The sequence below is a fragment of the Plecotus auritus genome (assembly GCF_963455305.1).
Source record: "Plecotus auritus genome assembly, chromosome: 9".
Classification (NCBI taxonomy): Eukaryota; Metazoa; Chordata; class Mammalia; order Chiroptera; family Vespertilionidae; genus Plecotus; species Plecotus auritus.
In genome coordinates, this window is record NC_137783.1 from 28,278,649 (window position 1) to 28,302,881 (window position 24,233).

At 43.3% G+C, this 24,233-nt stretch overlaps 1 protein-coding gene across 2 annotated transcripts; it reads left to right on the forward strand.

Annotated features, from left to right (window-relative positions):
• Window positions 1-5,978: 5,978 nt before the first annotated feature.
• On the forward strand, window positions 5,979-22,186 carry ACTA2 (actin alpha 2, smooth muscle). Of its 2 annotated transcripts, none has more exons than XM_080688460.1 (9): window positions 5,979-6,020; window positions 11,232-11,385; window positions 13,185-13,313; window positions 14,069-14,179; window positions 15,652-15,736; window positions 16,099-16,260; window positions 17,698-17,889; window positions 19,122-19,303; window positions 21,895-22,186. In XM_080688460.1, exons 2-9 carry the CDS (start codon window positions 11,257-11,259, stop codon window positions 22,036-22,038), a joined length of 1,134 nt encoding a protein of 377 aa, XP_080544586.1. In that variant the 5' UTR covers window positions 5,979-6,020; window positions 11,232-11,256; the 3' UTR covers window positions 22,039-22,186. The 2 variants fall into 2 exon arrangements, with proteins under 2 accessions (XP_080544586.1, XP_080544587.1); XM_080688461.1 differs by lacking the exon at window positions 5,979-6,020 and adding an exon at window positions 6,387-6,567.
• Window positions 22,187-24,233: the final 2,047 nt, after the last annotated feature.

A 24,233-nucleotide genomic window follows, 5' to 3' on the forward strand; every position in this document is an offset into this window, starting at 1 on the left:
AATTAAAATAAAATAAATCAATTTCTACCCCCATTGAAGTGATGTGTATTGACATGTGGCTAGTGGCTACTGTATTGGACAGTGCAGATACTGAATATTTTCATCTTTGTAGAAAGTTCTGTTGGACAAAGCTAGTCTACCAGTATATCATTGGTGTGGAGGGGACATTTGTGGTCTTCTTCAAGAGCATTTGAAAGGAAGAGCTTCTACACATTCCCTATGAATAATACACAGAGCAGGCCACTCTTATCACTGGTGAAGAATAACCAGCTTACCCTGGTTTGCCTGGGACTTGCTCAATCACTGAAAGTCTCGTGTCCCTCAGTCATGGGTAGACCATGCCAGTCATGCTAGAGATCCAGGGCCTCTGTAAAGGAGAGCTTCAGCCAGTAGGAAGCTGGGAGCTTTGAGTCTAGTGGGGGTAGAAGGGAGGATCTGATGCTGGGAATGTTTTCTCTAACTTAAGCCAGCTGGTGAGAGCATTGACTTGTGTGCCCAGAATTTCATGAGGCAGGGATGTTGAATAGTGAAGTCATCTGCCTTTGCATGATGGTTTAGCCTCTTGCTCCCTGCTAGCTCGGTGGATGCTGACAGTCAGGCCACTGCCCACACCTCTGTGTATGTGCTTGAATTCAGTCTCTGGTCAAACTCAGATATATCTGGATCAGAATCCGTGCTCCACCCCTTCCTAGCTATGAAGCCTTTTGTAAGACATTAACTTATCAGAGCCTTTGTTTTCTCACCTGTAAAAAAAAGAGTAATATTTTTTCTTATGGTTGCTGTGAAGATCAAATGAGTTTATATAAGTAGAAAAATAGTACTATCTGAGAAGTAGTCATTGAAATTATTTGCCCTCTCCTTAGAATACCTTCGACCTTTATTGTTTAAAAACCACTTGTTAAACATTTCCTGTGTTTGATGAAGTTCCATTTAAGAAACATTTACTGTGTACATGTGTATTACTTTCAACAATAAAGATAAACTTAAAAAAAAAAGAAACATTTACTGTATGCTGTAAGCTCTAGGAATGCAAAGGTGAAATCAACTTAGTCCTTGCCCTCAGACACATTACAGTCTAGCCTGGAAGTTAGAGGTAATTTTACAGAACAGTGAAGTAAGTCCTACGAGAGAGGTGAGCATAGTGTGGTCTAGGCAAACAGAGGAGGGTCACGTAAAATGGGGTGGTGGTGGAGGTGAGCACGGAAGTCTTACTGGGGGGTGGTGACATCTAACTGAGTTGAGGATGAGTGGAGCCAGAAGAACTTGAGTGAGCGGTGGAGTTAGAGAGGTGTCTGCAGAAAGATGTTCCAGGCAGAGGGATGACATGGGCAAAGGTCTTATGCAGTGAGTCTGATTTGTTAGTGGAAAAGTCCATTGTTCAGTATTATTCAGGAAGTGTTGGAGCACACTACTTCTGAGGGAGGATAGATAAGGTGAAAAGCAGGCAAAATGTAAACGCTGTTAACAAAGGGACAATAAATAGTGCCCTTGTCCTCCAGGAATTTAACTCGGCTTTTAAAGCTCTCTGTGCTTCACGGTTAAACCTTATTTCCCAAGTTATCTTTTGGTGACAAGAAGAATGTTAGAAGTTGTTCTGGCTCCAAAATCTAACAAGGTGCTATTCTGCAATCCAACATGCATTTTGTTCTTGTACAAGTGAAAAAATAAAATAAAATAAAATAAAATAAAATAAAATAGTACTTGAAGATGCACTTTTAATCTTGAAATTCATGGCATATTCTGGACACTCTGAAAGACTAAAGAAGTGAACAAGCTTACTCTACTTTCCTATTTGTCCTCTATGAGATCATGACAGACAGTTTTAGTTTTCTGATCCCTTTCCTAACATAGGATTTGTATGCTGTTTCTTAAGTGTCTATTAAATGTTAGTAATATATCTAATATCAATGCCACAGGTGAGAAAAATGTAAGCTGAGAAACTGTTATACATGCCTTGACATGCAACAGGAAATACATTTGTGTGTGAAGGGATGGGCTTATGAGGTATACCGAATAATGGTGTCCCCAACTCTTTCACATCCTAATTCTCAAAGCTTGTGAATGTGTTATCTGACACAGAATTTTTTTTTTTTTTAAAGTGAGCTCAGCCAGGGTGGCTCAGTTTGTTGGATGTCCTCCCATGCACCAAGAGGTCACTGTTTCGAGGGCACATGCCCAGGTTGCAAGCTCGATCCCGGGTAGGGTGTGTGCAAAAAGCAGTTGATTGATGTTTCTATCCCTCTCCCTTCTTCTCTCTAAAATCAATAAAAACATTTTTTTTTTAAAAAGTGAACTTGCGGATGTGATTAAGTTAATGGTCTTAAAATGGAAAGATTATTCTAGCTTATCCAGCAGGGACCAATGCAATCACCAGGGTCTTTCTAAGAGGGAGGCTGGATGGTCAGAGTCAGAAGAGCAGTTTGAATGCTACGCTGCTGGCATTGACGGTGGAGGAAGGGACTGACCAGCGCTTCTAGAGCAGTGGTTCTCAACCCTTTTAATGCCGCGACCCTTTAATACAGTTCCTCATGTTGTGGTGACCCCCAACCATAAAATTATTTTCGTTGCTACTTCATAACTGTAATTTTGCTACTGTTATGAATCGTAATGTAAATATCTGTGTTTTCCGATGGTCTTAGGCAACCCTGCTAGCGGTTCTCAACCTGTGGCATTAAAAAGGTTGAGAACCACTGTTCTAGAGGAAAGGTCACCACCTTGACTTTAACCCAGTGAAACCTCTTGTGGACTTCTGACCCAAGAACTGTACTACAATAAACTTTTGTTGTTTGAAGCCAGTAAATTTGTTGTGATGTGTCAAAGCAGAGACAGGAAACTAGCACAAGGTGTCACTTTCTTTTGGCTAAGTGTTTACCTCTGCACTTTTGTTGTCTGAGAAAGTGTCTTTCTCAGGTCTAGATCTAACTTCCTCTCACAGAACTCCATGATAATAACAGGTAATAATGCTTCCATGGGCTAGGCAGTGTTCTAGATACATAATGCTTCCATGGGCTAGGCAGTGTTCTAGATACTTCTTGTTTATTAACTATTCACATCTCATTATCACCTTGTGATAAGGTATCACTAGTAACCCCATTTTCCCCATAAAGCTATGGCAAAGAGAGGGCACAGAGCTAGTAAGTGGTAGATCTAGAACTTGAACTCTGAATCAAAATCCTTTGTGTGTGGATCTAAGAGTTTTTGCCTCTACACTAAGATGCGGTCTGAGGGCCAATGGCCACCACATTCCCTCCTTACGCTGCATGTTTTTCTTACATTTAGTATGCCAAGTGTCTTCTCTTATGGGAGTTTCTTTGAGCTTATAAGATTTTTAAATAAATGAGAACACTATGAAAATAAACACCATTTACTGAGAATTAGAACATCACCCACATACCAGTCCTCACATCCCCAAAGGAGGCATCAAATCAAATTTGCCATGAAGAATCTCTGTTATGATCAAGTGAGGAACAGAACAGAACAGAATAGAACCTGGCAAATCCCTGCAGATGTGGTTAGAGTGATCATTGTACCAACATGGGTTTGATGAGTTTGTCTGCTTGGGTTCTCTTAGAAGAATTCAGCCTTTGGTTCTGAGGATTCCAGAACCTGGAGAATTTCAAGAATGGGAGATGGAAAGGATACCTTGCTCTCACTGTGTCCTGTCAGACAAAATAAATTTTATGAGCTGAACAAAATAGCTAATGAGTGTGACCAGTCTAGAGAAAACAATTCCTACAGCCCAATTTTTCAACAGCACCAGAAAATCTTTTTCCTTACCAGACATCCATATTATTGGGATGTTTGCCAGTATTGACATGGCCTAATTTAAATCAACAAGCTCTGGGGATAAAGAATAATTAAGAAATTGTTAGGCAATTATTGAGCACACACTGCTTACTCAGCTCTGGACTGGGCCCCAAAAGAGTTAAAAATTGTCCCAGATCTCAGGGAATTTATAATAAATCATCACTGAATAATATTACTAAGATGGTGTATGAGGTTTGTAGAACAACACATTTGGAGATGATTCTTGACTTTGTGCTTATAGTTTAGAATTTATTTTATAGTTTTTCTGAACTGCAACCAAGTCATCAGACACTACTATTTTCCTAACTGCTCCATAGCTCCTTGGATACATGGCTGAGAGCCCCAGAGAATATCTGGCCACTCAACTGGAGATTTCTTTGTACACACACATTCTCATCCAGAGCTGTTTTCTTTCACGGAAGACACTTGGATGGGGTATGAAAGTATAAATCTCAAGCCCAGACAATGAGACCATTTAATCAACTGCTCAGAAATTTATTTTCACAGCGAGAGGGAAAGAAGAGAGAAGGAAGGAAAGAGGAAAAAAAAGGGAGAAGGGAAAGAGGAAGGGAAGAAAAAGGGGAAAAAAGCTTGTAAGAAAAACTAAGCGTCTCCTTGGATGACTGTTTATTTCATCATAGTCTAATTACTGTCAGGGCTGTAGATGTACACTATAGTCAAGGAAGAAAATGACATGAAAATCATAAAGGTAAATACCAAAACTCTTTTCTTTGGTGTTTAAAGGAACATTCACTTAGTAAAGTTACCAAGGGCTACATAGACACTGCTTGAGACAGAAGTGAGGGGGGAACCCTACCTCTACTCAAATTGCCTCTGAATCAGGAAAATATAGACTTTTTACTTCACATCATCCCTGTTAGAAAAACTATTGGTTTAATTCCAAATGTTCAACTTTATGTTATATTATGTCATCTCCATATTTGAACATTTGGATAGTTGTGTTTTCCAATTGATAAAAACTACACACGGTTTTCTGAACAACACAGAGAAATTTATTAACATTTAGTCTTAGTATATTTGAAAATTTAAAATAATCAACAGTGCAATCTCCCAAAGAGAAATACATCAATAGCATAAATCAAACAGATCTGGCACAGTAACATGAGTGAATAGATGGCCACAGTTGTAAAATAAAGCCATTCATTCTGGGATTTTTTCCTCCACATGTTGGATGTCAGCAGCCCAGAAATATTCAAGGTATCCATCAAAAGTATTTTTTTTTATCATAAATTGAGTTAGAACGTTAGCTTGGAGGAGGAGGGAAGACCAATATAAAACCATTGAGGTTGACATTGACACTTGGGAATGAGAGCTTAAGGCCCGATTGGCGTTCATTCAATACCTGCCTTGAGAAATCCCTGGATCACCTGCTTTATCACCTGTCAGATGGGTCAGTAGGGAGAGAGGAGGGTCATGGAGACTTCCCTTAAGCATGCTCTATTTTCTCTCAAACTGCTTCTGTGACAGGACACGGAGTGGACACTCTATTAGTTGTGCTGCTAAATTGCTCAAATTAGTAGACATATATCATGTACCAAAGAATTGAAGTGATTATGGTAATGCAGACTGCCAAGTTCTTCTGTGAAATACAGCCCAGCAGCCCTGTCTCCACTTCAATTCCTATCCCATTAACACCGCTCACGGACTCCATCTATAAACAGCCTTGACTACCGTAAAACTGTCACTCCCTGAATCTATTTATGGACAATGGAAGCAATATCTTTCTTTATTGCTGGCCACCTCTGTTGGAGAGTTCTTAAAAGGCTGCTCTTTTTGGTTCTCAGCTCATCAGAGTATGCCAGCAGGACAGCAGGCTGGCATCTTCCAAGGAATGTGCAACCCGCGCCTGCATCTGCCCCCTTACACCGGCTCAGTGCCTCGGGAAGGTTCAGCAGTTGTTCTGAAGGCTTGGGGTGTTTATCTTCCACAGGCAGCTGAGCTGCCTCCCATTTCATGAGCAGCGCCGTGGAATGCAGTGGAAGAGACCCAGGCTGCTGGCCACCCAGATTAGAGAGTTTTGTGCTGAGGTCCCTATATGGTTGTGTTAGACTGAACGACTGGCTCAAGTCTGTCTTTGTTCCTTGTTTGGGAAGCAAGTGGGAGGGGAGCAGGCCAAGGGGCTATATAACCCTTCAGCGTTCAGCTTCCCTGAACATCCCCCAGAGCCGAGAAGGCCAGCCAGCACTGTCAGGGTAAGTGGCACTGCCCAGGGACGTGACTTACCGATGCCAGCGGCTCTGATGCTACCCAGTATCGTCAGACGCTGTCCAAAGGGATTTGGCTGGGCTCAGGCACTCTGAAATTTCTGAATGAAGATTGTACTACTCATATGATTGTACTACTAAATTTTAGCTCTAATTACCTCACATTAAAAAGAAGGCTAAGAAGCAGCTTGGCGTGGGGGAGGAGCAGGAGAGGAAGATGAAATGAAATGTGTGTCACCTGTAAAATCTGTTTATGCTAAACCAACAGCCCAGATCTTGTAACACATTTCAGGGATGCAGTCTAGCTGTTTGCATTGTCATAATTTGCATAAATCACACATTTATTTATATCTAGGCACTGGAAACTCCAGCATTTGGGGTTCAGATGTGGTGTGGCGAGTCTTCATTGGACTGGATTTTTGGTGCAGCGAAGGTGTCTGCAACTGGATTTTAGTTGCCCGGTCTTTGGTGTTGGCTGTTTGTGTTTGTTTCTGGGTTCCTCTTCCTCTAACTGGTAGTGTCTTCTGTGGGAAAGGTATGTCTCTTGAATGTGTCGGTGAGCTTCCACGTCAGCAGTTGGTCTGGTCTCTGGGTGGTTTGCAGCAGAGCGCAGCAGGAAACCAACTGAATGTTTTTGTGCAAGCGAAGAGGGAGGGAGCGTAGCGAGCATCTGACAGCTGCCTGTGCCGAAGCCTTCTGCATGTGTGGTTTGCATTTCTCTCAGCCTGCTCAGGCAGGCAGGACCTTGGAGCCAGCCCTGCCACCCCGGCTGAACTTTGCCATAAATCAGGGCTTGGCAGGTTCGGCCTGAAATTGGAAGTTTTCACGCTGAGATTTTTCCTTTCCATTTTGTGACTCATGACTAAATATGGTTTGCTTTTCAAGACAGATGAGCTGGGAACTGCAACATTCTCCCCCCTCCCTTTCTCCCCTCCCACTAGCTACTCATTTTTGGCACAAGATGCACCCCGTTGGAGCAAACCCCCTGACCCGGGTGCAGTTCCAAAAGCAGACTTTGGAGTGTGTTTTACCTAATTAGGAAATGCTGTGCGTGCTCCAAACCGTCTTGCTCAGGCAGGTTAGATAAGAGTTGGAAATCACTGAGCCACTCCTTTCCGGGGACACAGACTTCTTCTGTAAGGACCATGCTCCTTTTAGAGATGATAAAATCCTTCTGGGACTTTTTTTTTCCCTAAATGAAAATACATTTACTGAATTTTGAGCTTTTTTGGTCTGCATGCTAGCTGATGCTGAGGGTCAGCCTACTTTTTCTGCAGTAAATTCAAACACTCCCCCCAAACCCTCCCTGCCCAACAAAAGGGTTGTTAAAGACATGTATTCATGCTGAACATCCCATCACATTTGTATTGTGTCCTTTTCCAAACATTTTATCCTGTTTTCAGCTTTTATTAGTACTTTTGGTTTGGAAAGTCTGCTTAGCACATCTGAAGAGAGGCTGTGATCCTGGTGCCGGCGCCTCTGGCAAATGCCTTGGACTCTTGACTGCTTCTCTGATCTGTCTCCCTTGCAGTCATTTCTCACTTCTCTTCATCTGCTAGGAAAGAAGCCAAATCCCACAGGGAAGGGTGAGAAAAGAAAGGGCATTTACAAGGCCTGTTTTCCATTCTTACAAGTGGAATCCTCAAGTTGAGGGTTTCCTTCCTAAGTTTGGAGGCACTGTGGAAAGAAAGCAAAGACTAGCAATAAAAAGATCTGATAATGATAATGATCATTAAAGAACAAGTATTTATTGAGAACTCAATGCATGTAGCACCATAAATTATTTTATTTTTAAGAAAAATATTTTTATTGATATCAGAGAGGGAGAGAGATAGAAACATCAATGATGAGAAAGAATAATTGATTGGCTGCCTCATGCACGCCCCCTACTGGGGTTCAAGACTGAAACCCAGGCATCTGCTCTGACCAGAAATCAAACCTCCTGGTTCATAGGTCAATTCTCAACCACTGAGCAACACTAGCCAGGCCCATAAATTATTTTAAGTATTGTTTTTTTAACCTTAACTGGAGAATATGTTTTTTATTGACTTTAGAGAGAGGAAGGGGTCACCTATTTTTTTTTTTTGCTTCTTTTTTTAAAATTTAGTAAATCTTTATTGTTCAGATTATTACAATTGTTCCTCTTTTTTCCCCCATAGCTCCCCTCCACCTGGTTCCCACCCCACCCTCTACCCTTACTCCCCCCCACTGTCCTCATCCATAGGTGTACGATTTTTGTCCAGTCTCTTCCCGCACCCCACACCCCTTTCCCCCTGAGAATTGCCAGTCCACTCCCTTTCTATGCCTCTGATTCTATTATATTCACCAGTTTATTCTGTTATCAGATTTTTTTATTCACTTGATTTTTAGATTCACTTGTTGATAGATATGTATTTGTTGTTCATAATTTTTATCTTTACCTTTTTCTTCTTCTTCCTCTTCTTAAAGAGTACCTTTCAACATTTCATATAATAGTGGTTTGGTGTTGATGAACTCCTTTAGCTTTTTCTTATCTGTGAAGCTCTTTATCTGCCCTTCAATTCTGAATGATAGCTTTGCTGGGTAGAGTAATCTTGGTTGTAGGTTCTTGCTGTACATCACTTTGAATATTTCTTGCCACTCCCATCTGGCCTGCATAGTTTCTGTTGAGAAATCAGCTGACAGTCGTATGGGTGCTCCCTTGTAGGTAACTAACTGTTTTTCTCTTGCTGCTTTTAATATTCTCTCTTTGTCTTTTGCTCTTGGCATTTTAATTATGATGTGTCTTGGTGTGGTCCTCTTTGGATTCCTTTTGTTTGGGGTTCTGTGCACTTCCTGGACTTGTAAGTCTATTTCTTTCACCAGGTGGGGGAAGTTTTCTGTCATTATTTCTTCAAATAGGTTTTCAGTATCTTGCTCTCTCTCTTCTTCTGGCACCCCCATAATTCGGATGTTGGTATGCTTGAAGTTGTTCCAGAGGCTCCTTACACTATCTTCATATTTTTGGATTCTTTTTTCTTTTTGCTTTTCCGGTTGAGTGTTTTTTGATTCTTTGTATTTCAAATCTTTGACTTGATTCTTGCAATCCTCTAGTCTGCTGTTGGATCTCTGTATAATATTTTTTATTTCATTCAGTGTATGCTTAATTTCTAGTTGGTCCTTTTTCATGTCCTCAAGGGTCTCAATAAATTTATCGGCCTTTTCTAGAAAATTCTTGAAAAACCTTATAACCATGGTTTTGAACTCTATATCCAGTTGTTTGCTTTCCTCAATTTCTTTCATTTGTGATCTGTTTCTTTGTCTCCGCATTTTGGCTGCTTCCCTGAGTTGAAAGAGTGGCTTTGTGTGCTAGGTGTCCTATAGGGCCCAGTGGCTCAGCCTCCCCAGTTACCTGAGGTGGACACTCTTGGTGCACCCCTTTGTGGGCTGTGTGCACAGTCTTGTTGTAGTTAAGCCTTGATTGTTGTTGGTATCACTGGGAGGAATTGACCTCCAGGCCAATTGGCTGTGAAGATCAGCTGTGTCTATGCTGGGAGAACTTCTGTGCTGGAGACACCCTTATGAGACAAGACTTGCAAAAGCTTCTGTGCTCAGCTTGGATGAGCAGACAGCATTGGTTTCCCATCAGCCCTGCCCTAATAGGCCCCTGTGTCTCAGTGTCCTATGGTAATCGCTGCAAGCACCTCTGAGAGAAAGCCGCCCTCGAGTTCCGCCTGCTGCCAGACAGTCCAGTTTCTCCCCGAATGAGTCTGGGTCCCCAGAGTCTTGCCCAGAACTGGAGCTCAGTGCAGTCAGGAGCTTTTATTTCCCTCCCGCTTGAGAAAGCCAGCTGCGTACTCAGTTGCCCGCCGCGTGCCTCGGTACCTCTGCCTTCTGCAGTTCCTCTGAGTCTCAGTGTGCTTTTCTCTTTCCTGATAGTCCAGTTTCACCCATATGAGTCTGGGTCCCCAGAGTCTCACCCGGAACTAGAGTTCAGCACAGTCGGGAGCTTTGGTCTCCCTCCCGCTTGAGAAAGCCAGCCGCACTCAGTTGCCAGTCCTCTCCGCGCGTCTCAGTACCTCTGCCTCCTGCAGCTCCTCTGAGTCTCAGTGTGCTTTTCTCTTTCCTTCTAGTTGTAGAATTTGCACTCAGCCAGCCTTCCTGTGGTTCTGGATGATGTCCGTTTTGTCTTTTAGTTGTAGTTTTGAAATTGTTGTGCAAGGCAGCAGTTTAGGTGTTTATCTATGCTGCCATCTTGATTTCCCGGTCATCCTATTTTTAATGTGAGAGAGAAACATCGATCATTTGTGATTGGTTGCCTCAGAGTACATGCCCAGACTGGGGAAGATAAAAACATATGCAAAATCCACCACTTCAAAATAACCCCCATCAGTATCTTGGTATATATGACTAATCATTTTGCAATGTATAAAAATACATTTCAATGGGATCACCAATGTTACTTCCTCTAACCTATTTCTCTTACATAAGAATATACCTATAGCTTAGCCTTTTATTTATCTTTCTTAATGGCAGCAAAGTAATCTACTGCATGGTGAGTAATTTATTAGATTCTCCCTCACTTGTTGGACTTTATGTTAGCCATGATTTTTCTTAATAGAGATTAACTTTGGCTCCTAAAATTTAAAGCACCTGCTTATTAGAATGTTTTCATGGGCCTGCTGTTTTACCAAGGGTAAAAATAAAAGTCCTCAAGATTCAAGATATTTTTCTTTTAAACATTTTACATTAAACATTTCAGCCTTTCAACATTCCAAATTTTTCATACTGCCCATCCTTCAAAATCTACATTTTTGAAAAATTTCTTTTAAGCTATAGGTAGATACTGACAGCAAATTTCATTTACTTCTTTAACATGTGACTAGTGACTTGTCTCTGTGAAGATCTGATCTCATAGTCTGATATTCCCAACTGGTCTCTATAGCTGTTCATTCATTCGCTCATTTAGTCAATGTTTAAAGTGCTTATGAACATATGAGATATGCCAGCCACTGTGCTAGAGGCCAGGTGTATGAACATGAAAGTGAGAGTTTTGACTTATAAAAAGCCAGCAGTCTAATTAAAGTGCTTTGAGATAAATGTGTTAGATAAGGGACAGCTGAGGGTGCCCTTGGAGCCGAGAGGAGGGGCCCCAAACCCAGCCTGGAAGGTGGGAGTGGTCAGGTAAGTGTCACAACTGCTGGATTACAGCTGGGGCTGCTTCCTCCCTGCTCCCTGCAGGACCTTGTGACGCACTCCAGCCAAGATGTGTGAAGAAGAGGACAGCACCGCCCTGGTGTGTGACAATGGCTCTGGGCTCTGCAAGGCGGGCTTTGCTGGGGACGATGCTCCCAGAGCTGTTTTCCCATCCATTGTGGGACGTCCCAGACATCAGGTGAGCAAGAGTCTGTTTGGAACAGAGAGAAACAGGGCTATAGATTAGGCCCCTCTAAGTCTGAGTGTCAATGGGTAGCCATAAATTGTCTATCGCTTGCTTCCCCCAAATTATGTAACTTGCTAAGAATATACCTCTGGTGATTAATGTCAAGAAATAAGTGTCAGTTTCATATACAACACAGATTACCTGCTGGGTGTCTATAAGATATAAGTTTCCCCCTTTTTTGTAAGTTCTATTTTGTGTAAATATAATCTTTGTCATTATCATCATCATCATCATTATCATCATCATTATCATCCTCTAAAATATACCTGCTCTTTGGAAAGAAACTACACTAAAACCCAGGTCATTCACTCTCAAAGAGCTTGATGTTAGATGAAAGTAAGCTTTGTTACCAACTGTAATTTTACACACTGTTAGCTGTCAACAAAATATATCTGAACAGCCACATGGTAATTTTTTACATAATATTTTGTATAAAAATGTTGGTGCAGCCACATGGTAAAAACTGAGAATTTCATCCCAGAAATTCTCCTTCACATCAGAAATGTATTTTGCGCATTGATATCTATGGCTCTCAATTTGGTGTATATTCTCAAGAACAAGTAACAGAAGCCTCGCCCGATGAATGAACTGTCTCTTTGTTGAGCGGGGTGCAGTGGAGATATTTTGCACAAACCACTCTGTGGATCTATAGTAGCCATGACTGTTTTTGCAATTCAAGAGCAGTGATTGTAATGCAATTTAACATTCCAGTAGTGAGAATTCTTTCTTTCCCCTTTTTTTTAAAAAAAAAAATTTTTTTTATATTTTATTGATATTTTACAGAGAGGAATAGATAGCTAGAAACATCGATGAGAGAGAAACACCGATCAGCTGCCTCCTGCACACCTCCCAGTGGGGATGTGCCTGCAACCAAGGTACATGCCTTTGACCGGAATCGAACCCGGGACCCTTCAGTCCGCAGGCCGACGCTCTATCCACTGAGCCAAACCGGTTTCGGCTCTTTCCCTTTTTTAAGTGTCACCTTAATGATTAAAAAATACATCTGACAAATGTCTTAATGTTGATTAGTATTGGTCAGAAATCAAGCACCGGTGGTCATTTATAGACATAATGCTTCAGCTTGATTAGAAAATAATATTCAGCTTTAAAAGAACAGTTTATAAGAAACAACATGTCACTTAACTTATATGTAACATTTCATGCATTCATTCAACAAACAATTATTGCATGACAAATATGTGCCAGGCAATTTGTTATAGCGGCAAAGCAGACAAACAACCTCTCTGCCCAGCAAGGAACACAGAAGGTACAACACACAGTTCAAGTCGCGTTACCCAGGGGGTCTTCTGCCATCTGGAGGCCGATTCGGGTCTATTTCCAATCAACTCAGGGATGTTGCTTAAGAACATAGTGATCATAGGACTCAAAATGTTGCTCTTTTTTTTTTTTAAAAAATATATTTTTATTGATATTTTACAGAGAGGAAGGGAGAGGGATAGAGAGCTAGAAACATCGATGAGAGAGAAACATCGTTCAGCTGCCTCCTGCACACCTCCCACTGAGGATGTGCCCGCAACCAGGGTACATGCCCTTGACCGGAATCGAACCCGGGACCCTTCAGTCCCCAGGCCAACGCTCTATCCACTGAGCCAAACCGGTTTCGGCAACATGTTGCTCTTGATACCAAAAGAGGAACTTGGTCTCCCAGTAATTTAACCCATTGTGACTGGACTGTCATCAATACATACGTTTGGGGAGAGGCTGACTCGAAATGCGTTGAATCTGTTTAGGGAGTGATGGTAGGAATGGGACAAAAAGACAGCTACGTGGGTGATGAAGCACAGAGCAAAAGAGGCATCCTGACCCTGAAGTACCCGATAGAACACGGCATCATCACCAACTGGGACGACATGGAAAAGGTATTGGCGCTTCGCTGCAGGTTGAGCCCTCAGGCTGCAAGGCCCTGATTCTAAACGTCATGCTGCAATGGCCCAACGTGGGGCGGGGTGGGGTGGGGTGGAGGCTGGAAGCAGGGTGACCTGCCTTCGTTTAGCATATACCACAGAGGGAAACTTCCCTAAGGAATTAAAAAGGCAACTAGGTCTTCAGGTCAGCTTCATCCTTCCATTCCTGTTTTCATTCATTTGTCCTGTTACTTAACTAAGTTATTTCCCCATGAGCATCAACAAAAATAGAATGAGGAGTTCAAGAAGACGAAGAATAACGTTTGCTCTGGGCCAGGCACTGGGCTAAACAGTAACTCTAGGGTTTCCTTATTTAATTCTCGCCAAGACATGCTAATGATTTTCATATTAGCCATGGTGAGACTGGAGCTGAACAGGGTTAAAGTTTGCCTAAGGGCACACAACCAAGAAGTGGCTGAGCTGGGATTTGAACTCAGACCTGACTCCAAAGCCTGTGCCTTACCCACTACACCATCCTGCCTCACAGACCCGGGTTTGAGTTTTTGTTCATTTATCTACTGGATGTAAATCCCTGGGTAAGTTACTCAGAGTCTTGGAGCTTTGGTCTCATTGGTTAAAAGGTAGACACATAATGAGTACTTGTCACATTTTGTTTGGCCCCGGTTTCGTGGAGCTCATGCTGGTCCCTTTTCGGGGTCTGCCGTGCCCCAACATCACATCGTTGTGCTTCTCCTCCATCGCCTCCCTAGATCTGGCACCACTCTTTCTACAATGAACTTCGTGTTGCCCCAGAAGAGCATCCAACCCTGCTCACCGAGGCACCCCTGAACCCCAAGGCCAACCGGGAGAAAATGACCCAGGTAAATACCCACTCTGGGGCCCAGCACTTCAGGTTTGGGAAAGTCCATTTGGAAGGGGCTGTACAGGACAGCAGAGAGCTGGCCTAGCCCAGCAGGCCCCTCCAGACCCACAACGTTCCAGGAACTTGGGGATGCCAAAGGACAGGAGCATCCTAATGGTACTCACATTCTTACTGCAGGAGCTATTCCCCTCTGACCTCCAAGAGCAATAGGGCATTTAAGAGATTTCATTTTGGTTCAAAACTTCGAAGGAGAAGTCATTTCAAAATGCAGGACAATATACAGTGGGGAATTTTGTTTCTAAAGTCAGACAGATCTAGGTTTGAAAACTGGATCTGTCAGTTATTAGCCATGTAACTTTAAGCAGTCCACTTAATTTCTCAGAGCCTCAGTTTCTTTGTTTAAAAGTTGGGAATATTAGTACTATTACCTTTCAAAAGCTTGATGTGAAGATTCGCGAGGCACAATGTGAAACGTGTACCTTGGTGTTTGGTACATGACACACGCAATGAGCAATAGTTATCACCATCGTTATTGTGACTTCCAGCAGGAAACCATCCATTCCAGCAGCCAGACAAGGATTCCGGTTTGGGCGAGCCATGCAATTAAAACACCTAATGTCCATTTCATGTTCACTGTGGTTAAGCACTGGGCCAAGCATTTTATATGCATCGTCTCTTTAAATCTTAACAATGTGTGAAGCAGAATGTATCATTATCCTAATTATGTAAATGATGAAATGGAGACTCAAATGCATTAGGTGAATGTCCCAAGGTCACACAGTAAAAGTGGCCGGAGCCTGGAATTGACCCACAATCTTTGGGGCTTGGAGAATAACACATGTAAAGATTGCAAGGCCTTTTCCTGGGAGGAGCGCCCAGTGCTGACAGCAACAACATGAGCAGCTATTCTCTACAGGGAAATGTGTGCCGGGGAATAGCTCCAGTTAGCAAGACACGTTGTCTCCAATGGACATCATTGTTCCTGTGAATGGCATGAAGGCAGGAAAATAGTTGAGAATTATGGCTCTCTAGCAAATGATGTCAGACATTCTAGTGAGCAGTCAGAGCTGGGAGGGTTTGCAGATGGAGAAATGCAGGCCTGTGGACAACTCAGTGTGCATGAACTTGCCACGCGTGACTCAGAGTAGCTCTTGTTCTAATCTTGTCCCTGGACTGCATGAGCTGGGTGGTGTATTGGCCCTCATATGTGGTCCTCTGCCAGGAAACAGGGCTCCTTCCACCGCAGCCAGAGCAACCTCAGAATCTAGGGCTGGCATTGACCCAGCAACTACATAAAAAGTGGAACCAATTACATAGAACCGCAGACAAACCACAGAAGTAGGCCAATCACAGCCCATCTGAGCCTCAGGTTTAAAGGTCTTTTTCCTTATGCCAGAAAAGCCAAGATCTGCATTCACCAACAAAAAGATTAACAGCATCACTAATTTAGTTCTTTGGATTGCTTTGCAGATTATGTTCGAGACGTTCAATGTTCCAGCCATGTATGTGGCTATTCAGGCGGTGCTGTCCCTCTACGCCTCTGGACGTACAACTGGTAGGTACCTGAGAGGAATGGGAGCCTCCACTGGATACACCATCAGTCATGGGATTTGATGGTTGTAAGTAGGTGGGTTGTAATGACTGAGGGTTACTGAGAATTGACAGGGCCATCCTAAGCCTAATAGGTCTATTGTCAACTTTTAAAAATGAGCCCTTGAGCTCATATTTGAACAGGACTTTTATTGTTTCTCTCTTCTTACTCTTTCTTTTCCCTGAGCCTGTCCCTCCTCTCCTAGCCTACCAAATGCTTTCTTTTATTTCTTTCAAATAAGAAGCTTATAAATTTCCTCTCTCCAAGACCAGCAAGTCATATTCGGGCTGCTGTTGTGACTTTTATTGTGCTCAATCGTCCCCCAGGCATTGTGCTGGATTCTGGAGATGGTGTCACCCACAACGTGCCCATCTACGAGGGCTATGCCCTGCCCCACGCCATCATGCGTCTGGACCTGGCTGGCCGAGACCTCACCGACTACCTCATGAAGATCCTGACGGAGCGTGGCTACTCCTTCGTAACTACGGGTGAGGCTCGTGGGAATGAACAGAAGAGATGCCCTTCCTAGTAACTTACAGACCACAGTGACTATCCAAGGAAATGATGGGAGGGAGACTGCAGATAGACTGGAGAGCCAAGCATGGCTTTAAAAAAAATAGGATAAAATTGCAAAATGATTATGCTGTTTCCTTGGAAGAACAGATATAGCCATCTTGTCTGATGAGCTAGTCAGAGTTGGGTTTTCTGAACACTTTTTAGTCCCCTCCACACACAAGCAGAAAAGAGAGAGTGCAGAGACTGAGGATAGTATGCGTGGTGATTGGCAATCTTTGGAGACATCTAGCCAGGGCTTGGGGATCAACTCTACCACTCACTTGCTGTGTGACCTTGAACAAGTTCCCCAACCTCACGAAGCCATAGTCCCTCAGGTGATTGTGAGTGGTAAAGGAGATAATGCACGTGGAAACCCAGCACAGAGTAAGCATGCAATAGTTACTAGTGAGTATTAAGAACAGCCCAGCAGGCAGTGATGTGTGTATCTTCGGACTCTGAGCTGGTGCCACCTGGTCTCCACCGACAAGAAGCAGAGTCAGATGTTATAGAGACGTTGGGACATCCTCAGTGTCCTTGGCCCTGGCTACCTGCCCTCCCCTCACCAGTTTGGTATTGTCTAAATGTGTAGGTTTCTGAACATGCCTGTGGCTTTTTCTAGGCTCCAAGTTTGAGCCCTGAAAATGTTAAAGTCTCCTCCAGGAGTAGGGAGTTAAATTAATTTTGTTCCTGACTCTACGTCCTACAAGTACCTCCAAGATACTTCCAAAAGGTTCCCAGGGTCCAGAATGAAACCAATAGCTTAGGACTTTGGAATGCAGGAGTCTGAAAGGTGTCTGCCTGCCCTCTCTTCCATACCTCCTTCCACATGCCCATGGAGACTCCTGGACAGGACTGGTCCTGAGCCAGGCCTGCCCCTCTCTAGAAGGTGATGAATATGCCAATGGTTTGAATTGGAATCTACCTGGCCCAGGTGACATGGATCTCCAGAGCTTTTTGAAAACAGTGAGGGCCCCCAAAAGACTTTCTCAGCATAAGACTTCCAGGTCAGCTGAAAATCCAATATAACTAACTGTTGTAAAACTTCATAACAGAGAGTGATCAGTTAATCCTGCAAAAACACAATGTACAAAAGGATTTCCTGCTCTGTGCCGTTCTCTAGCCAGCTCCTTTTATTCCTGTCACCATTTGCTAGGTGATATTTACTAAGAGTCTACGATGTGTGAGGCTCTCTGATAGGAACAGAAGTGGTTCCCTGGTGGACCTATAATTTAATTACCATCATGGATTTGGGGTTGCAGAATATTGAACTTACATATTGTTTTGAAGGAACCAGCACTGTGGGAGGGACTGAGGTAGGAAGGGCGGGTTTTTTACCACCTGGGCAAACCCTAATGTTTGTATCTCAACAGCTGAGCGTGAGATTGTCCGAGACATCAAGGAGAAACTGTGCTATGTAGCTCTGGACTTTGAGAATGAGATGGCCACTGCCGCATCCTCCTCCTCCCTTGAGAAGAGCTATGAGCTGCCAGATGGGCAAGTGATCACCATTGGGAATGAGCGCTTCCGCTGCCCAGAGACCCTGTTCCAGCCTTCCTTCATCGGTAGGCAACAGCGTCACATCCTGGGACGGGGAGGTCACCCTATCTCCCCTACTCAGCCAGCCTTTGGCCACCAGTGCTCTTCTGCATGTGGGGACATGTGACAGGGCCATAAGGCTAAACACATTTCTAAACCAGGGCAAAGAAGGTCATGTTTATCAAGTGAGAATACTTAAGAAGGCCAGGAAAGGACTTTTCATTCCAAGCAACACTATGTAGTAGTTGATCCAGAGGCATTCTTGGTGTGTGGTTTAGGGTGAAAGTCCAATATTATTCATGCATAGGACATTCGAGCCACTGGATGGATGGGAAGGGCGTACTGAATGCTGAAAGTTTGGGAATGGGAGGGGGAGAGAAGAATGGAAGAGCCTGTCCCTACATTAGCACGGACCTCGAGAGAAAGGTTAGCAGAGCTGTTTACAGAGGGCAGGCTCTGGGAGGGGTGAGCCTGGGTTTGAGTATTAGTTCTACTTTCATGTTCTTGGGAAAATCACTTAACTTCCCCAAGCCTCTGTGTCCTCATCTGTAAAATGAAGATTGTAACAGTGTCTATGTCATAGTGTGGCTGTGAGAATTACATGAGATATATGTGGAGCACTTAGCCCAGTGGCTGGCCAAAACAAGCTAGCAATAATCAATAGATATTTTCAGAAATTATTAGTTAGGTATTATTATTATTATTATTATTATTATTCACAGCACTGCAAAAGATAAAGGGCTATTTGGATGTTCTGTTTTAAAAATCTACATCAGAAATTAACAAAAGCTCAGATAAAAAAAATATTACCAAGATGGAAGAAAGATGAGTCTTTGTGCAAATGGGATGAGCACTTTTCTGATGGTTCAGCTTCAGGGGTGAGAACAAAGCAGCAGCCAAGGAGAGACTTGGGGGAGTTGTGAGCAATGGCTGTGACACTGGCTCAGTGCGGAGCCTTCTATAGAGAGTCTCAAGACTTTGCCCCTGATTCAAACCAGACTTAGTAGTGAGTATTAAAAATTGGTGACATTACATTGCAGCCCCCCCCCCCCCCCTCCGCTCCCAGCAGGATTCCTCACTAGACAGGAGGTAGGAGGACATGGAGCATTACAAGGACCTTTTGGTCTCTGAGATGGGAGGTTCCTCGATTTTCATGTCAGTTTAGCTTCAGTCAGTGTAAGATCTTCCATGTAGCTCTTCCTTGTCTGACCTGGGTCTACCCACCAACCAAGGACCATGGCCTGCATCTCTTTTCCAGGTATGGAGTCTGCTGGCATCCACGAAACCACCTACAACAGCATCATGAAGTGTGACATTGACATTAGGAAGGACCTCTATGCGAACAATGTCCTCTCAGGGGGCACCACCATGTACCCTGGCATTGCTGACCGCATGCAGAAGGAGATCACGGCCCTGGCACCCAGCACCATGAAGATCAAGGTACAGTTTGGTGACAGACCCCACAGCTGTGCTGGTGCCAACCCTGCCACCAGGCGTGAAGGACTCTGCAGAGGCCACATCTTGGTCAGATGTGCTCACGGGTTTAGGGCTAGGCAGAGGGTCCTAGTGCACAAATCCTACACCTTCTAGGACATAGTCAATCCAGCTCATAAGAGCAGTTGAATTATCTTGTACAACATTTAATCTGTAATTATTCCTGTCTATCAGCTATGTTTAGCAGTTGCGATAGAGACCAACAAAGCTGCCCATGTGCCCATTTCTCTTTAAAATGCATATTTGGTTGTGTTTCCTCATCACAAAATAGTGCATCTCAAGTGTAGAACATTAAAAAAAAAAGTGACAGGGGAGCCAGATATATTTCTGAAGAGGTTTAAACCCTGTACATTCAATAGCATGCACTCTTCTTCCACTACTAAACGTGACCACTCTCAGTGGCCAGGAATGAGAATTTTATCTTTATCTGTCTGTCTGGCACACCTTTTGATATAGGGACTCAAAAGCACAGGATGACCAAGCTCAGTCCTGGAGCCACCCAGGACCCCTGTATTATGTCAGGTTTGAGTCCCAGTCAAGGGAGCACAGCAGTTAAACAGAGATCATTCTTTGGAGGCAATCTCACAGAGGGTTGGTGACTTCTCACTAGCTGTTATCGCTCTGTGAAATCAGAGGCCACTCTGGGACCCTCTTGCCCCAGTCACAGGGAGCAGTAGAAGGAGCAGTGCAGGTGCAGTTCACACACATGAAAAGCACTCGAACAAGTTCTGTTCTTTGCACTCCCTTCTCCTTTTTATGAAAAGGGTATGCAGGTCACATGAAAGAGTGCTTGACTGAAGGACTTTGTAGTGTCAGCTCTAAGAGACTGCAGGTGAGAGATGAGACCATTTTCTGAGGACTCTGATCTGCTCTCACCCCCTCCTCTTCCCACCCCAAAGGGAGCCAGGCGAACCCAGCGCTGGGCTCACGGACAAAGGCAGCCTAGGCTGGGGGTATGTTACAGAGAGAGGCTGTAGCTCAAGTTGCGTAGTTTCTAGTTTTCCAAACTTGGCTTCTTGAGTAGAAATGAATGTGGAACTTTGGGCTCCAGTGTGGTAAGAGAAACCCATTAAATCCTAGGCCATAGATCATGACATTAGGGGAAGCAGAAACTGGAGGACCGGTCTACAGGAACTCTGTGCACTAGCTTTACAACTTTCCTGTAAATCTAAAATTACCCCAAATAAAAAGGTGATTTCTAAAGCAACAAAACCAAACCAAAAAAACACCTGGGAGAGGTCCGAGTTTGAATATTGCGTCTGACATGTACACTACCAGTGTGACCGAGCCCAGTTACTTAAACCTCTCCCAATCCCTGTTTCCTCATCTGTAGTATGGGAGTAATTGAATACTTACTTTTAGAAGTAGTTAGGAAAATTAAATGAGCCCAGGCCAGTGAGGCTCCATTGGTGGGAACGTTGTCTCATACACCAAAACGTGGCGAGTTTGATTCTAGGTCGGGGCACATGCCCAGGTTGCGGGTTTGATCCCTGGTTGAGACTTGTGCCAGAGGCAACCGATCTCCCTCTCTCTCTCTCTCTCTCTCTCTCTCTCTCTCTCTCTTTCACTCTCTAAAATCAAATTTTAAAATAATTAAGTAAATAAATAAAACTAAATCAGGTAATACATATCATGACAAATGCTTAGCATAGTGCCTGGCACATAATAAATACCCAGTAAATATTAACTATTTGTATTAAAAATAAATGTTCAACCAGAGCTTGGGGGATAAACAGAAATTAGACCTTTTTACCGTGGTTTCAGAAATGCCTTGTCTGTTTGGCCGAAGTGTCCATATTCATTTCTACCCAAATATCCAAGTCTGGAGTGGAATTTGCCACAGTCATTTTGGGGGTTGTTGCAGGTAGACAAGACCCCTGGCCTGATTCACCACTCTCTGCACCTCATTCAATTATTTAAGAAATATTAGCATATTAAACATTACCATGTCAGGCCTCTGTCAGCCAGTGCAGGTTACCCAGGACGTGTCCCGGGAAAAAGGTCACTCCAGCCGGGAACCCTGAGCCCCTCACTGTTACACAGTGCATCTCGGTGGAATTAACCAGGTGGGGGCGGCGGGAGGGGGGCGGGGACTTGTATTGTAAATTCTGGCACAATCCAAACTTTTCATTGAAGACTCCGGTGGTTGTTTCTATAGAAAGTATGTCATGCTGAGTTGTGAGGCTTAGCTCATGGAAATCAAAGACATCATCAGGGCTCTTAAGTGGAGGCCTTGCAGGGTTTGGGGCCAACTTGCAGCTTGCCCAACAGAAGATTGAATGTGGTGGGGTGTTATGGGTGCTTTGGAATAGACTGTGTAAAGGAAGCCAGAAGAACAAATGTGCTCAATGAAGAATCTCTAAACCCAGAAGCTATTCACAGTCCCTTGGGTTAGGGTTAAGGTTAGACATCTGACAGCCCAGACTGTCTCTGATGTCCATGAGACCTCAGCCAGATCCACAAAATCCCAACCCTGGTAGAAGCCCAGGCCCCGCCCTAGCGCACTAATGGCCCTTCTTTCTCATCCTGACCAACAGATCATTGCTCCCCCGGAGCGCAAATACTCCGTTTGGATTGGCGGATCCATCCTGGCTTCTCTGTCCACCTTCCAGCAGATGTGGATCAGCAAACAGGAGTACGATGAAGCCGGGCCATCCATTGTCCACCGCAAATGCTTCTAAAATCCTTCCCTGCTCTCTTTGTTTCTAGCACACAACTGTGAATGTTTTGTGGAATAATGCCTTCAATTCTTCTCCAAATCATTCCTTGCCAAAGCTCTGACTTGTCGCCTATGTGTTTTTTAATAAACCTGAACTATGTTACCTGTCACCTGTAGCCTTGGCCTCTCCTCAGCACCCAGATGTCGCACAGTTAGGCTGACCTCACCGTCTGCAGAATGGCTCCCTCTAGTGGGGCAGCCGAGGACATGACACAACTAGGATGCGTGTGTTACTCAGAAAAGAATTGCATTAATATGAGAAGTTCCCACTAAATGATGTGAGTGGAAAGAACTTGAAAATACATAGAAGATAAATATAAACATAGATTAAAATGTTTCAATAGGATAATCCACACTGATTTTACAACATGCTGAGTAATTATATTACTTTGCTCTGTTTAAACCTCAGTTACCCTAACCCAGCTGGCGTGGCCTATGAACCAGGAGGTCACCGTTTGGTTCCTGTGAGGCAGCCGATCAATGATTCTCTCTTATCATTGATGTTTCTCTCTTCCTCTCTGAAATAAAACAGAATATATTTTTCAAAACCTCAGTTAGCCTAAAGATGTATGTGTGTGTATACATACACACTTTGAATGATTATAACGTCAGTGCTTATTAATATACAGCTCATTTTCAAAATTTAAAATAATCTACAGAAATAAGTCTTTTTTTTTTTTTGTCAATGCCTGTTTTCAAATCGATGACCGTTCTGAACGGTCCAGGCACTGCTGATAATGCAAAGCAATAGAATTGTAAACATCAAGACTCATTTCGTTTGGTAATTGTGGGCCCTCAAGTCATCAACTGTTGCTGCTTTTATACCATAAACTTTATCTTTTATGTATCCTCATAAAAAATAGTCTAGTGGCACTTTAGGATAAATTTTCTTTGTTCAAAGCTTAGTCTGGCTTCACCCATTATTTCAAATCAGTTAAACCTGAAAAGGAGTGAAAATTAAGTGAGCTATCAGTTTTTATTTTTTATATATATTTTTATTGATTTCAGAGAGGAAGGGAAAGGGAGAGAGGAAATAGAAACATCAATGAGGAGAGAGAATCATCGATTGGCTGCCTCCTGCACGCCCGCTACTGGGGATCTAGCAGCAACCCAGGCATGTGCCCATGACCAGAACCGAACCTGGGACCCTTCAGTCCGCAGGCCGACGCTCCAGCCACTAAACCAGTGGTCGGCAAACTGCGGCTCCCGAGCCACATGCGGCTCTTTGGCCCCTTGAGTGTGGCTCTTCCACAAAATATCATGTGCGGGCACGCACATACAGTGCGATTGAAACTTTGTGGACCATGCGCAGAAGTTGGTTTCGGCTCTCAAAAGAAATTTCAATCGTTGTACTGTTGATATTTAGCTCTGTTGAATAATGAGTTTGCCGACCACTGCACTAAGCCAAACCAGCCAGGGCGAGTTATCAGTTTTTTAAGTGTGTATACATTTTGTGGGGACACCCTATATATTTATACATACACACAAATATGACTTTTAATATACAACATATTAAACTTAATAAATATATATTAAAAGAAGATATTACTTTAAGTTTATTAGAGGAAAGTGATTAAAAAACATTAAGAAACACAGTTCTAAAATCTCATTACACATCTGGAGCATCTGTTTCCCTTCTCCAGATGAGTATCTGTCTCTGGAAGGATACTAAAGACACAGTTACACCAGAAGGGATGCGACAGATGACAATACTTTCCAAGGACCACTGGAAATCATCATACAAAGAATTTTACACAAAACCTCATTTATTTCTTCTTCATAACTGTATGGTGAAAATATTACTGTCATGCTCATTTTATAGATGAATAGAACTGCCAGCTTCAACTTCTATTTTACCATCTGACCTGGAGGTGCAAAGATGTATAAAAACACCTTTTCTGTCCTTAATGGTCTTTGTCTCAAAGGGCTTTTCTACCCAGGCAGCTTAGCATCACAAGAGGCTTCCTAGCAGGGAGCTACTGGTCCTTCTGTGTGTAGCCACTGATTATCCTTGGGAGTGAGAGGTCTCTGTCTATAGCAGCATCTCACTGTAGAGATCTTGGGGCCTAAGATTTAATGCTCATTTGGTCTAGACATCCAAGCTTCCCCGGGTGTGCTCTGGCCCTATGGTTTGAGTAAATTAAGATTGATACTACA

Excerpts from the sequence above, each read along its gene's own strand:
- ACTA2 (XM_080688460.1), top strand. The coding sequence starts at position 11,257 with ATGTGTGAAGAAGAGGACAGCACCGCCCTGGTGTGTGACAATGGCTCT. Across the intron at positions 11,386-13,184 it reads TGGGACGTCCCAGACATCAG|GGAGTGATGGTAGGAATGGG; the intron begins GTGAGCAAGAGT and ends GAATCTGTTTAG. Across the intron at positions 14,180-15,651 it reads ACCGGGAGAAAATGACCCAG|ATTATGTTCGAGACGTTCAA; the intron begins GTAAATACCCAC and ends ATTGCTTTGCAG.